The 15,143-nt window shown below is 37.1% G+C and overlaps 2 protein-coding genes across 4 annotated transcripts in view; both read right to left on the bottom strand.

Annotated features, from left to right (window-relative positions):
• LOC120423868 (uncharacterized) overlaps window positions 1-13,575 on the bottom strand; it is a 37,284-nt gene extending 23,709 nt beyond the window's left edge. Inside the window, exons 1-2 of the mRNA XM_039587815.2 lie at window positions 13,375-13,575; window positions 796-898 (exon numbers count right to left, since the gene is read on the bottom strand). Of these exons, the coding sequence (XP_039443749.1) occupies window positions 796-898; window positions 13,375-13,414 (143 nt within the window). The 5' untranslated portion in view covers window positions 13,415-13,575. The remainder of the gene's footprint in view (window positions 1-795; window positions 899-13,374) is intronic.
• LOC128092843 (uncharacterized) lies at window positions 3,855-4,960 on the bottom strand. 3 transcript variants are annotated; one of them, XM_052707757.1, is made up of 3 exons: window positions 4,290-4,960; window positions 4,149-4,222; window positions 3,855-4,089 (listed from the first exon to the last, which is right to left on the bottom strand). In XM_052707757.1, the coding sequence occupies exon 1, from the start codon at window positions 4,956-4,958 to the stop codon at window positions 4,512-4,514; it is 447 nt and encodes a 148-aa protein (XP_052563717.1). In that variant the 5' UTR covers window positions 4,959-4,960; the 3' UTR covers window positions 3,855-4,089; window positions 4,149-4,222; window positions 4,290-4,511. The 3 variants fall into 3 exon arrangements, with proteins under 3 accessions (XP_052563717.1, XP_052563714.1, XP_052563709.1); XM_052707754.1 differs by having other exon boundaries at window positions 3,862-4,089; window positions 4,149-4,960; XM_052707749.1 differs by having other exon boundaries at window positions 3,862-4,222.
• Window positions 13,576-15,143: the final 1,568 nt, after the last annotated feature.

The raw sequence follows: 15,143 nt of genomic DNA, 5'->3' as shown, positions 1-15,143 counted from the left end.
AATCCGCTTGAACGATTTGAAATTATCGCAAACGCTCATTCTGATGCTTACCCTCACACGAGACTCGTCTAATTGGAGCGATCATTGTTGCTGTTGTGGGGGCATTAATTTTTCCACGATCGAATCAATTTCAAATTTGCTGCTGGTCCCACATGTTTGAGTCCCCTTTTATCGTGGTGGTGGTGATTTAATGACAGCTTGAATTGCGCGCTTGCGAGGGTTTTCGTTTGTGCATTCTGAAACAATCTCTTAGATTTGATTGGATGAATTTGTTTGCGGAAACATTTTGAAAAAAAACAAAACGCTTCCAAGATCGGTTGAAGCTTGCATCTAAAGTTAACTGTCTTATCAGTTGATCAGCAGAGAGGCTCTTCAAATCTACGAATGTGTGCGCTTGTCGTGCTTCACACATTCGAGTTTGATATTTTTCAAGCGGTGTGAAACTAATGACCTCATATAAAGCTGTATGAGTAGCAATAATAACACACTCTTATATACATTCCATGTTGGTCATACGTACGTAGATAACGCGCATTCGGTTTTGTTTTGACTGACCGTGCGAGTTGACTGCCGACAAGATCTCGTTCTTTGTTTGGACTTTCATACTGAATTTTATTGACGTTATTTGGAGCGAGAATGCCAATCAAATCAAGAATGAAAGAACTGTAAGACGCCTGTTTTCCTTTCAAAATTTAACTAGATCGACTCTAATATTTTTTTTTATAATAACAATTAAATTGTCTCTAATATCGAGCCATCTTTGAACCAACAAAAAAAATACTCAGATCAACTTACTTCAGGTTGGAGCACCAGTAGGACGGTCCCCAGGTGCACTCCTTCGCTCCGACCAGGTGCCGTCCGCCGGTTTCCACCGGTGAGGCCCAGACGGCTGCCGTTGCTGGAATTAATCAGAGAAAGAAAAAACAAAACACATTACTAACTCTTTAACAATAGAGTACATTTGGTCGCTATAAATATCGGTTTTCCTTTTCCAAAACTTATAACGGTGCAATTTCTCACATTTCTAAACTAATTACGTCAACTTTCAGTTTCACGAGGAAATCGAAAAACTGTTTTAATATTTATTTCCCATTTTTGCTTTTTCACCAGTTGGAAGCGTTTTGTTTCTGCGATTGCAGTTTTGTTCGCGTCGCGTGCGTTTTGCGTTTACTTGCAGCAGCAGTTGTGGAGCTTTGATTCTCTTTCGTAATGCAAACATTTTTAAATCCAATCGACTTCTTTGCGTTTCATAACGTGGCTGCTGGCTGCGGCCAGCTTGCCTCTGTTACTGTCGCAGTCGCGAACCAGATGTAGAAAAAAAAGAGATAGGCTTGTCAGGTTGTCTTTTTTCGTCGTGATTGTACTGATAATAAGAAATAAAACATCAGCTAATATTTAACTAAATCCAATTGATAATTTTTTGTAGTGTTATTTAAAAACAGAGAAAAGAATGATTTCTGATAGCAATTACGGAAAATTCTCGTACCAATCAGAATTATGAAATGAAATATTTTTTTAGCCTTTTAAGATTCGGACAAAGCTCAAAGTTACAAAGCCAAATCGCCTTTTCAGTTTTTTTTTTTATAGTAACATACCTAACTATGATTATGCTTTAGGCGCTTTGTGCTACATCCAGTTTAAAATTTTGGAAAATTTGGCTTGAATTAAAAACCCTTCTCAACCTTATGGAATTCCAATTCCAAGAATGCCATCTCCAAGAATCTATTTGCCAGAATAAACCATTCCACAGATTTTACCATTGCCCAGATACGTTTATTGATGTTGTTTTAACAAAAAAGGATAAACAGGGTGACCACTCAATACACAAAGAATAATTTTGATAAAAAAAAAACTCTTTATAAGAAAGTTAATATTAAACCACCAAACGTCAATATAACGGAACCATCCATAAACCACGTGAATACTTTTTTTTAAAGCTCAGAACCCCACACCCCCCTCCCCCCTCGTGGACAATTTCCATACAAAACAAATCTTTTTTTTAAGGAGTGTGGACAATCGCTGATACTAAATAAATTTAAAAAACAAACTGTTGACAGTTTTAGTAAAACTAGAATCTTAAACAAAAAATAAAAAAAAAAACTTTAAAAATGGAAGCGCTTGTTTTGATACTTGGTTTAACTCGAAATTAAAGAGGGGATGGCACAAAGTTAAAGATACCTGAATTTTAAATTTCATTCCTAATTTTATATTTTTGTTTATCGAAGAACGCTTTCAACATTAATATAGTGATTTTTCGTTCGATAAAATGGAAAATATGTAAAATTCTTTTGACAAAATGTTTTTGTCAAGTTTCTTTTTAAGTTTTGTAAATTTTGCTATTTAAAATTGTGAATCAATGTTCGTTTATCGAGTTGTCAGTTATTAAATGTTTTGTTTTTTTTTTTTTTTCTGTGATAGTCCAGCTTTATGAAACTCTATGTTTTACCACTTTTTTTTGCAGAATTTATATTTTTTTCCAAATTTTCAATTTTTTTTATTTTCATTCAGAACGAAAAACGTGTGGATTGTATTCGACATTTAAGTTTTCCTATAACTGAAAATCAAACTTTATCTATAGTAATTTACCCATACTCACACATTTTGTTAAGGGAACCAAACACGATGTGAATTTTTTTTTGATATGACTTAATGATTTTAGCAAAATATTTAACCCTCTACAACCCAACACCGCCTTTAGACGGGCTTCGATTTAAAAAATCGTCAAAAATCCATTTTTCCATCCAATTTTGGATCTTGGAAATAAGAACTCTTAACATTTTAGAAAGTTTATGGGTTGGAAGTTTTACTTGTTTTATGTGACTTTACAAATGTTTTTAAAAATGTCACTTTTTAAGGGTCAACTTTGACTGTGTTTTTTACTAACATTTCCTATATTTTAAGTAAAAAGAAGTAGATATGCAGTAATTTTTCTTGTGCCCCAGACAATGAATCTACGCAATTTTTTACAATTTAAATAATAATGGTGCCATTTTATAGCAGAAAATGTGAAAAACAAGCTAAAAATTGAAAAAGTGACTCAAAAAATAAATAAAAAATGAGATAGGCAAAATGTAATGATAGAAGGTGGTAGAATAGACCAAATACTACCAAAAACAAACATAAACAAAAAAAGATAAATGCAAATTAAAAAACAAAAAAAAACAAGTAAAAACATAAAACAAGAGAAGTAAAGTTTCTCGTAGAACAAAAGTTGCTCAAAATGACCTCCTAAACAAGGGAAAAATAAAAACAATCGATAAAAAAATTAGCAGTAGAGGGTTAAAAATATATACAGCAATCATTTTTCAAACAATGGGACAAAATTAAACAGAATCGAAGCTTTGCGCTGGCCATAATTGTTGAAATTAAGTTCTATTTTCCCATGTATTATTCATTAGCTTTGTATAAGAAAATTGGTCGAAAATAATCAAAAATCTTTTGATTCATAAAACAATATTATGAAAATATTATAAAAATATTATGCCATCATAATTATCCAACATTAATAATTATTAGGCATTTTATAGTCTTAAATAATATGTTTCTTAAATTTAAAGTTTGTTACTTAAGACGAATAAAGTGAAACTAATTTGAATGTAAATGCAAAATTCGCAATTTTCAGTGTAAGAACGGGCCTTGACCGATCTTATGCACCAGGTTCCCGACGAACACGCACTGCCCTTACACCTACATCTCACCCTTGCTCTGAGTCAGTACGAGCAGCACGCTAGAACACGCTTTGAGTGTTCGTGCCAGGCATGCACACCTTCTTTTCCGGTTACGCATTTTAACTCGGCCGGGGGTGGTACATTGCGTAGGGGTTGATGTAAGTATAAGCGCCTAACCATTTATAGTGTGCCTAATTTTCATTAAAGCAAGTACTGTTGTTCGGGTGATTGTCAGTAAAAAACTAACTTTCTGTCAGCAGTCGTTTCGACAGCTACAAAACTAAAAAGGTAAGTTTTTATTTAGTTATTTGTGTACATGTTTGTTTGAATTTCACTTACTAAATTAGTCTTCCTTTCCAACGATTTCCTCTATCTCTCCTACACTTCTTCCTCTTCCTTATCTTCTCCTTCGTTCCACTTCCTGCATTTGTGTATAATTTTATTAATATTTTGTTTACTTTCCATTTCAGGTTTACTTACAAACTACCGACACTGTACAATGTAGCGTTCAGTGACGGTAGGCGACGACGGTGCAGTTTCTGTTGCTTCCTTCGCTGCTGGTAAGTATTAAATGTTTCAGTCTTCGAAATTCGCACTAACTTTATCTTTTCTTCTACTTACAGGTGTGCTCGTGTTTTAATTTCAATAAAATTAAACTTCCACAGCTTTACCCCACTTTTTCTCTCGCAAACTCCGAAAACTAACTTCGCGCAAGGTTCACACTTTGTTTTGGTAAAATGGTGACTTCCTAAAAAACGCGCCTCTCCTGTGCGTCACACACGCACTTTTCTCCTCTCCGTTTCTCCTTTGCGCGCGTTGACAGTTCCCAGTGGCATCGGTCGATTACACCGTCGGTCCTCCACCGTCTGGCAGTGCGCCCGTCTCAGCGGTCGTAACACCCCAGCCCGTAACATCCGTCGGGCCGTTCGGCGCGTCGGATTTACCAAAAATCTCTATCACCGCTGCGTTCACCGTTTTCTTTTCAGCTACGCACCTCCAGTTTCCGGTCTCCAAGTCTACCTGCTGCGGCCGATTGCCAATCGACCAGTGCTCCACCTGGTTTATCTGCTTTTTTGCCCACTCGTACTTGTTGTCCATCGCGTTGCGCTTGGTTGCATCCAGGTTCGTCGTCTTCCTGACGTTTCCAGTCGTCGGCTTCTGCGCACCGATATGCTCTGCCAGTTGCTCAACGACGATCACTGGTTGCGCCGCACACAGTCTCGCAGTGCTGTCCGGGATACCTAGTCCCAGATCATCTTGTTTGTGTGCCACAGCTCTCGCCGAAGCCATCGCACAGGTCGTAGTTGCCCTCACCGTAATCAACCTCGGCGTTCGTTGGGATCCGAGAACCTTTCGGCAAAAGTTCAACGCTCGGGTTCCTCAGCGGCGTGCTGTTGTTTTGGAGTAGTTTGTCGATGTTGTGACCTTTGTCGCGACCAGCATTTTTCGAGTCTCTTGCACCGTTTATCAGCGTTGTTCGATCAGTACTCGCCGGATCTTGTTGAGCACATGCCGCCGAACTCAGCAGTGTACTGTGCTCCTTCGGACTGTCCAGATCTTCAAACGACGCTTGGTGCAGATTCACCTCGACTGCTACAACCGACTCCATCGATCTCAGCTCTCCGAAGAATTCTTCCCGCCGAGCGTCGTCAGCCGCTACATCGATGCTGTTATGCACCGATAGCTCTTCTGCTTTCAACATGTGGTGGCTTAAGTGTGGTTTCTGACGCACCGATGACAGTAGCCATTTTTCGCCGCCGGTTGTCCTCACCGCAAAGATCCACCCACTGTTCCGCGTGATTCTTGGCCACGCGCCACGTGTCTCCGCCATTTGCTGTAGGCAGAGCATCGCCCTTACACTTCCGAGTACCGGTTGAACTGCTTGTGCACATTCGATCAATGCGACAGAAGTGGCCTCGTCCGCAGTCGATGCATCCCTGGTGAATTCCTTTTGCGGGCTGAAGTTGACCGTGCTCACGAGCGGAAGAGCTACCAGGATGTGCAGCTCCCGGCACGCATCGCGTTGGCCGAATTTCTCCAGCTGACATTTCAAGTCGTCGCCGAACTTCCAGTTTGCGACGAGCTGCATGCGGACGTCGACGGACACCTTTTCGATCCCCTCGCAGAACCGCCACTGATGATCGTCGCATGTGTGTGGCATTTGGTTGGGCCTGCTCAGTCCCGAGCTGTCCTCTTTCAGACAGTAGAGAGCCGCTTCCTCTATCTGCCCTCTTCTGCTTGTCCCGGTTATCGTGTCCGGGTTGGTGAACAAGAAAATCTTTGGTTCCGTCGACCTAGTTGGTGCCCAGAGCCGTTGCTCCGCGTCTAGGAGAACGCTGGCTGGGTCTTGTTTTGTGAGCGGATTCTCAAGCGTGAGATCCGCCCCCTCCATCTGCTCGCGCAGTATGTCTTCCACGATTTCGAGCGATTTGATTTGTTCAAGTCCGTCGACCGAACGCTCGGCCTCGCATGCTTCCTCCAAGTGGCATTGTGGCAGTAGTTCCGGGCATTCCAACGACAGATGACGCTTTACGATGTCTGGCTCGGACAGATGGCGAGGAAAGTGTCCAGTATTTTGCGCCGCACCTTCAAGCAAGTGGCGAAGCCCCACAAGGTTTCGTTCGTCCGTCACTCCATGGGTTGAGGATCCTTCTCGCGTTCCGAGAGACTTTGGCCACTGTACTGGGTCGATCGGGTAACAAGGAGACTCTCTTGTAAGTCCCCCGCCCGCGGCCAGTCGTGCCTTCTCAAATCCGGAACACTGCTGCCCCAGCCCGTTTGGACTTATGCTGACGAAATCTTGCATTAACAGCTTCGTCTCGTTCTCGCTGGTGTCCTCTGCGCGAACTTTCAAACTTCCATCGCTCTCTTCGCCCGGATCCGACGAGTTTTCATCGCGTTCAGCATCCGTTTCGTTTTCTGCATCCTCCTCCTCCTCCTTCGCCAAGTCAACGATTTGGGGGGATGGCAGGAGCTTTTCGAAGCCGAATTTGATGAGCTCCAGCTGCTCGTCGATGAGCGAAGACCTTCTACGGTACGAGCTATCCAATTCTGCCATTCGCCTGTTGTGGTCCGACTTTTTCCTCTGCTCAAGCTCCAAGTTTGTTTCATACCGTCGCATCTTCTTCCGGATCGCTTCGGTCATCTTCTTTTCTTTGGCTTGCAGCTCGCGATCGATCCGAGCCTGCCGTTCTGCTAGTTCTACCTCGATTTCTAGCTGCTTCTCCCGTATCCAACGTTCAGCATCGAACTGCTCCGCATGCTGATCCAACGCTACCTTGACGACCTCCGGCTTTTCCGGTTCGGTCGCCGCATCTGGCATCTCGCTTGCTTCTTCGGATGAGTTCGTAGAACCGTCGTTATTGTTGTTGCTTTGGGCTTCTTTGTCCTCTTCGCACCAACAACCTTCCGGGCAGCACCACTTATTTTCCGCCGCCGTTGCGTCCACGCAGCGTGAGTGGTAAATCATGTCGCATCTGCTGCAGGTGATTATCCGATCCACGTTGTCGAAGAAGAGTCCACACGCACCGCAAAATGTTGTTTCGTCGGCCATCGTGGAGAGGATTACTGGACCCGTAATTAATTTTGTAGTTTGTTCGGGTGATTGTCAGTAAAAAACTAACTTTCTGTCAGCAGTCGTTTCGACAGCTACAAAACTAAAAAGGTAAGTTTTTATTTAGTTATTTGTGTACATGTTTGTTTGAATTTCACTTACTTAATTAGTCTTCCTTTCCAACGATTTCCTCTATCTCTCCTACACTTCTTCCTCTTCCTTATCTTCTCCTTCGTTCCACTTCCTGCATTTGTGTATAATTTTATTAATATTTTGTTTACTTTCCATTTCAGGTTTACTTACAAACTACCGACACTGTACAATGTAGCGTTCAGTGACGGTAGGCGACGACGGTGCAGTTTCTGTTGCTTCCTTCGCTGCTGGTAAGTATTAAATGTTTCAGTCTTCGAAATTCGCACTAACTTTATCTTTTCTTCTACTTACAGGTGTGCTCGTGTTTTAATTTCAATAAAATTAAACTTCCACAGCTTTACCCCACTTTTTCTCTCGCAAACTCCGAAAACTAACTTCGCGCAAGGTTCACACTTTGTTTTGGTAAAATGGTGACTTCCTAAAAAACGCGCCTCTCCTGTGCGTCACACACGCACTTTTCTCCTCTCCGTTTCTCCTTTGCGCGCGTTGACAGTTCCCAGTGGCATCGGTCGATTACACCGTCGGTCCTCCACCGTCTGGCAGTGCGCCCGTCTCAGCGGTCGTAACAACTGTTTTATTTTTAGTTTGAATTCAAAAACTAATTGTTATTTACTGTGTAATGTTTTCTCCTGAAATCTTTCCTAGTGTTGACTCGTGTTTAAATGTTGCTATTTCTTTTGTCGCGGTGTTTTGTTACAATTTTTGGTCCTAAGCATGTTATAAAAGTTTACCGAAAGTACAATAGTAATATTTGTGTTAATCCTTTAACCATTCCATAAATTGAGTAAGAGCTCAAACTTCACTTGTTTGAAAAAAAGGGTGAAGATTCAAAACAATAGGCAGTAAAAGAGAATATATTTTATAAACATCAAGAATCAATAGTAAGAGAATGATGAGCGTATTTTAAAGAATAAAAATGAGAATCTGGATGTATTAGATGTCTAATTTAGACAATAGTTAATAAATAGAGATAAAAAAAAAACAAGCTAAGATTATAGTAATGATAATTTATAGGACAGATAAAGAATTATTCAAATAAATAAATTCGCAATAAAATCAAAAAAGATTAAGCAAATGATAAATAGACTTGATATTACTAGTACATAAAGGAAAAGTATATTTTTAAGGAAAAAAAAACAAAGTTTGTTACAGCAGTAAAAAAAGAGTGGAAAAGCTTTGAGAGATAAGAGAATCAAAAGTTAGTAAAATCAAAATCAAATGATGGATATTAAATAAAAGATAAGATCAGTGCCATTGCATGCTCTTAGGTATCAATCCTTGGCCTGCATTTGAAATTTGTACAACATATTACAAAATTATTCAAGAGTTAGAAAATAATTTTCAAACAGGTTTGCTTGGGATTCCCAACTTTTTAACAAAAAATCACAAATTCTCGACTTTTTCCCGATTTAAGGTTGATTTTGGTTAATTCCCGATTTTTTTCCTCAGTGACGAACAGTCACTTTTTACACGGCACTCACGCACACTATCAAACGTTTGGTAGTGTGTGTGAACTCCGTGTAAAAAGGGTGTCGAATGAAAAAGTGAACGCGTTTGTTTGACAACAGCTGGTGTCAAACCATCACAGTGGTTCAAAAGGCTGTTTTGACGAACTTAATTGATTAGAGCAAAAAGTAAGCATTTTCGTGCTTTGACATGTTCTACAACTTTGTTCAGCATTGTCATGGCCTACTTTTGTTGAAATTTGTTTTTCAAAATACTCATCACAGCAGGCTATGGAATTTCTAACTTTTGACAGTTGAGCAGTTCTCTACGAAATCGGTCTTTTTTCTTCAATTTTAATTTTTGTATTTTTTAATCCGACTGAAACTTTTTTGGTGCCTTCGGTATGCCTAAAGAAGCCATTTTGCATCATTAGTTTGTCCATAAAATTTTCCATACAAATTTGGCAGCTGTCCATACAAAAATGATGTATGAAAATTCAAAAATCTGTATCTTTTGAAGGAATTTTTTGATCGATTTGGTGTCTTCGGCAAAGTTGTAGGTATGGATACAGACTACACTGAAAAAAAATGATACACTGTAAAAAAAATTTGGTGATTTTTTTATTTAACTTTTTATCACTAAAACTTGATTTGCAAAAAAACACTATTTTTAATTTTTTTTATTTTTTGATATGTTTTAGAGGACATAAAATGCCAACTTTTCAGAAATTTCCAGGTTGTGCAAAAAATCTTTGACCGAGTTATGAATTTTTTAATCAATACTGATTTTTTCAAAAAATCGAAATATTGGTCGCAAAAAAATTTCAACTTCATTTTTCGATGTAAAATCAAATTTGCAATCAAAAAGTACTTTAGTGAAATTTTGATAAAGTGCACCGTTTTCAAGTTAAATCCATTTTTAGGTAACTTTTTTGAAAATTGTCGCAGTTTTTCATTTTTTTAAAATAGTGCACATGTTTGCACACTTTTGGAAAAAATATTTTTGAAAAGCTGAGAAAATTCTCTATATTTTGCTTTTTCGGACTTTGTTGATACGACCTTTAGTTGCTGAGATATTGCAATGCAAAGGTTTAAAAACAGGAAAATTGATGTTTTCTAAGTCTCACCCAAACAACCCACCATTTTTTATTGTCGATATCTCAGCAAGTAATGGTCCGATTTTCAATGTTAATATATGAAACATTTGTGAAATTTTCCGATCTTTTCGAAAACAATATTTTCAAAATTTTCAAATCAAGACTAACATTTCAAAAGGGCCAAACATTCAATATTACGCCCTTTTAAAATGTTAGTCTTGGTTTAAAAATTTTGAAAAAAATGTTTTCGAAAAGATCGGAAAATTTCACAAATGTTTCATATATTAACATTGAAAATCGGACCATTACTTGCTGAGATATCGACAATAAAAAATGGTGGGTTGTTTGGGTGAGACTTAGAAAACATCAATTTTCCTGTTTTTAAACCTTTGCATTGCAATATCTCAGCAACTAAAGGTCGTATCAACAAAGTCCGAAAAAGCAAAATATAGAGAATTTTCTCAGCTTTTCAAAAATATTTTTTCCAAAAGTGTGCAAACATGTGCACTATTTAAAAAAAATGAAAAACTGCGACTATTTTCAAAAAAGTTACCTAAAAATGGCTATAACTTGAAAACGGTGCACTTTATCAAAATTTCACTAAACTACTTTTTGATTGCAAATTTGATTTTATATCGAAAAATGTAGTTGAAAATTTTTTGCGACCAATAATTTGATTTTTTGAAAAAATCAGTATTGATTAAAAAATTCATAACCAGGTCAAAGATTTTTTGCACAACCTGGAAATTTCTGAAAAGTTGGCATTTTATGTCCTCTAAAACATTTAGTAATAAAAAGTTAAATAAAAAAATCACCAAATTTTTTTTTACAGTGTATCATTTTTTTTCAGTGTAGTCTGTATCCATACCTACAACTTTGCCGAAGACACCAAATCGATCAAAAAATTCCTTCAAAAGATACAGATTTTTGAATTTTCATACATCATTTTTGTATGGACAGCTGCCAAATTTGTATGGAAAATTATATGGACAATCTAATGATGCAAAATGGCTTCTTTGGGCATACCGAAGGCACCAAAAAAGATTCAGTCGGATTAAAAAATACAAAAAAAATCGAATGACCGAAATCCTAGAGAACTGCTCAGTTAAGAGATAAAGCTTTGGTGTCTTCGGCAAAGTTGTAGGGCTGAACATTTCCACAAACTTTGTCGAAGACGCCAAAGCTCTATCTTTGCATTGAATACCAGTTTTGGAACCTTTTTCATAAATCCCTGCCAAAAAACAGTTTTTTGACTAAAACTATGTTGAACTTTGATTTTAGACAATTACAATGTTCAGAAGAGTTGTCAGTAATATCAAAACAAACAACTTTGTCGAAGACGCCAAATTGATAGGAGCTATATGTGATGAGTTATAGCAAGAATTCATGATAATTTAGCTAGTTTTCGAGCTCGGTACACAAAGCCTCGGGCAAATTTGGGCAAACACCCATACAATAGGCTTCAAGTATAACTATTCCACTTCAAAATGTCGGGTGAATCATTCGTCCAAAGGTTTACGGTCATAAATTTCCGATCATTTTTATTAATTTTATTTTTGATGACTTTTTTTTTAATTTTTTGAGAGGCTTAAAAATATGAGCCATAGTGCGTGATGGTGCAAAATCCGGTTCATCAGATATGAATATTAGAACAAAAAAATCGATCAAAATCAAATTTTCAATTAAAAATTATGTTATTTTTGTTTTTTGCCTTTAAAAATAGTCCTTGAAAGAAAAGCACCACGTAAGTTTTTTTTTTAAAGCTGAGAAAATTTCTTGCAGTATTCTCTCAGGAACTTTGAAAATCAGAGAATTGGTTTGGATTCTGTTTCAAAGAATCCAAATCGATAAAAATGTGTTTTATAAGTGTCACCTGAATAGCCTATAATTATCAACTGGCGATAGCTCCAACTGGTCCGATTTGATCAAGCTATACTTTTGAAATGGTCTGGAGATTTGAAAATTTTCTCTAACCTTATGATTCCGAAACTTTTCGGATTTTCTGTAATCTATGATAGCGGTAAACATTCTAGCATTTAAGAAATTAACAAAATACGATAATTGTATTAGATTGCATATTAAAGTATTAAGGATTCTAAGAAATAAGAAATTTGAAAATCTAAGAATTTTTTTTTTAATTTTTCAATATTATTTTTTTTAATGTTTGATTTTTTTTTTTAATTTCGAATCTTTTTTTTAATTTTGAGTTTTAAAAATGTTTAACTTTTAAAAAATCCTCAAAAAATCTCAAACACACACACAGCAATTAATTCAAAGCAACTTTTATTAATTTTGTGTAAATCTAAGAAGTTACCGGTACTAGAAGTACCAGTAAGTTATTCTTGGAAATTGAGAGTTAGCCATGACATAGGTATTTAGTTGTCCTGATAATTCCATTTCATAATGACCGATAATTTCCAAAAAAAAAAACGCGTTGTGTTTCGAACTATGAGAAACTATACTGGGAACATTAAATAATTATATCCAGAGTTTTTTTTGAAAAGGACCAATAAACCATTGTCTTTCATATGTTTATAGGACCTAATCAAAAAAAACTCTAGATATGAATAAAAATAACTTTGAATAGAATAATGATTTATTTGAAACATGACCGTGATAACTAGGTCAGGTAATCAAACAAAAAAAGAAGTAATTTTATCACAATTCTAAATCTGAAAAAAATATAACGTAAGTTTAGTTGTAATCTTAAAACTGAAAAATGTACACCTCTTAAAGACCAAATTCAACAAGCCAAACCAAGAATTCCGAACGCACCTCACAGAACTTAAGCCGGAGGGGGATCAGTTTCGTTTGGCAATGTTCGCACCAAACAAAACAATCTAAAACATGCGTTATTTTCCTTTTTGATACCTCTTTCGTTTTTTCCCCTACCCCACTTATTACGCTTGAAAACAGAAACCAAAACGAAACTGACTCAAACTCGATTCTCTCGCAGCTTCAAAGACTTGGGGCTCAGCTGCTGCGTAACATGTTTTATTATTTAGTTCTTTTTTTTTTATTTCGCTTTACCTGACCACTTACTTGGCCTCTCTCGCTCGCGCATTCTCTAGACGATTCCAGCCCAGCTGGACTGCGCTGAAGCCCCTTTCGACCAATGTTTCTTATGTTTTGCTTCGAGTTCCGAGTACAGTTCTCAGAGTTTCATTTTGTGCTTGCAAAAGCAAACGAGGCCTTGATAAGGTGTCAAATGGCTTGTTGGAACGGGGGAGAAGGACGTTCACCTGTCCTTTCTTTGTCCGAGGAGTAGAAATTTTCCTCTTCCAGAACTTCCAACAAAGATTTTCGCTATTTTCTTCTCTAGCGATGACTCACGGCAGGACAAGCCGAGTTAAGACGCATTATCAACCTTCGGCGAGAGAAGATGGAGGCTTTCCCACGTCCTGCACCGATTCTCTTTGTCTTCTCCCACTTCCCCGGGGTGTGACGGAGTAACTTACCCAGCAAAACGCCAGCCAAGGCTAGCTGAAGGGCTTTCATCGTGACGACACTCAAAACTGTTGCTGATTTTTTCCTTCGTAATAATCTAATTAGTTCGTTTTGTGGGGGGAATGAATAATATTTTTCAAACACACACACTGTTCGGCGGATGACTGTTTGTTTTTACTTGCGACGGAGAGATAGAAAAAAAACGCGACCGAAACCGACCACTGATGGATGACGAATGACGGTTCGGGTTTGGGTGGAATGTTTTTGTTGTTGCCGTTGGGGCGATTCGACTTTTGGGGTGGAAAAGTCTACACAAAATTGACGTTTCAGAAGAAAAGTGTCAGGCGCAGGGGTGGGATGAGTGCGAGACTCACAAAGGAAAAAACTTATAAAATAATTGGTCAAAATTTCAAACATATTTTTTCCAGGAAGGTGCTGGTGGACACGTGTCCTATCCCTCGCCTTGTCCACACCAAAATCCATGATAAAGCTGTCAGACCAAATCTGTCAGACCAAGACTGTTCAAAGAGTAAAAAGTAAACAATCGTCTTCGACGTAGGTGCACACACACCAAGAAAAGAAAATTTGAAAAAGAATTTCATTTTTCCAATTCAATACCTGGTTTTGGGCTGCAAAATTTAAATGAACTCCAGAAAATGGTTAAACAGTGCGGCGTCCCGTACACCGACAATTAAATAAGCACTTAAAAGCCTTATTCTTCCATTTTAATTTTTGATCGCGTTTTCGATTTACACCTGAACAATCTTGAAATTTTTTATGTGGATTTGTGATTCCTCTCGTTTCATCATACCCTTGATTTCCAGAGTTTTTTTTTTGATAGGGACCAATAAACTATTGTCTTTCATATGTTTAAAGGACCTAATAAAAAAAACTCTAGATTTTTTCTTTCAATAGTATTCTGAATACTGTAAAGATAAATATGTATCGTTTCTCAAGGAATTTAAAAAAATAATAATGTGTGTGTAAAAAAAAGTTTATTCACTCAATTATTCATAAATTTTTTAGTTTAATGATTTGAAATTAAAAAAAAACTAAAAAGTTATTTTAGATACTCGGTTCTCCAAAACCGTAAAATTTAGGCGAGAACTTCGGATTATGGAGCATTCAATTTTAAAATCCTATTTTTTTTTAATTTTCGAGTTTTTGTCAAATTTATGATTCTGTTTATTTTGAAAATTTATAATTAAAAATTTTCAACGTTTTAAGATTTTGATTTTTTTAATATTTCGAAGCTTAAAATTTTCATTTCTTCAATTTTAATATTTTTGTCTTTTTTTTTTTTAATTTTTGAATACTTGAATTTGTAAATTTTTGAATTTATCACTACCCAACAACAAATTACATAAAATTGCGTAGTAGATTCAAGTCGAGGGGAAACATAAACTACAGAGTTACCCAGAGTGAATAGTCCGAAGAAAAGTCTTTTCATTTTTTGGTTCCATTTCAAATTTTTTTAGACAGGACCGAATGGTTTTTCTCCAAAGATTGTATTGAGAAATTAAAAGTGAGAGTGTGTGCGCAACATGGAGATACACTTTTTGAAAAGCCTTGGTAAGCTTCACGTGTTTCTGAAGGTCCCAAAGTTCATGTTTCCTCTCGAGTTGAGCCAGGCATGTTTGTTACACGCAGAAAAATAAGGCATATTTGAATCAACAAAACGTTTTATTGATTTGAAAATAAGGCTTTTTGTTGAATCAACGCTAAACGTCAAAGCAACTTTTTCAAAATCGGCGTTGATTATATTCAACAAAAATTTTGT

Source organism: Culex pipiens, chromosome 1, assembly GCF_016801865.2.
Source record: "Culex pipiens pallens isolate TS chromosome 1, TS_CPP_V2, whole genome shotgun sequence".
Classification (NCBI taxonomy): Eukaryota; Metazoa; Arthropoda; class Insecta; order Diptera; family Culicidae; genus Culex; species Culex pipiens.
The sequence above is the reverse complement of the archived record's forward strand: the minus strand, read 5'-3'. Positions and strand labels throughout refer to the sequence as shown.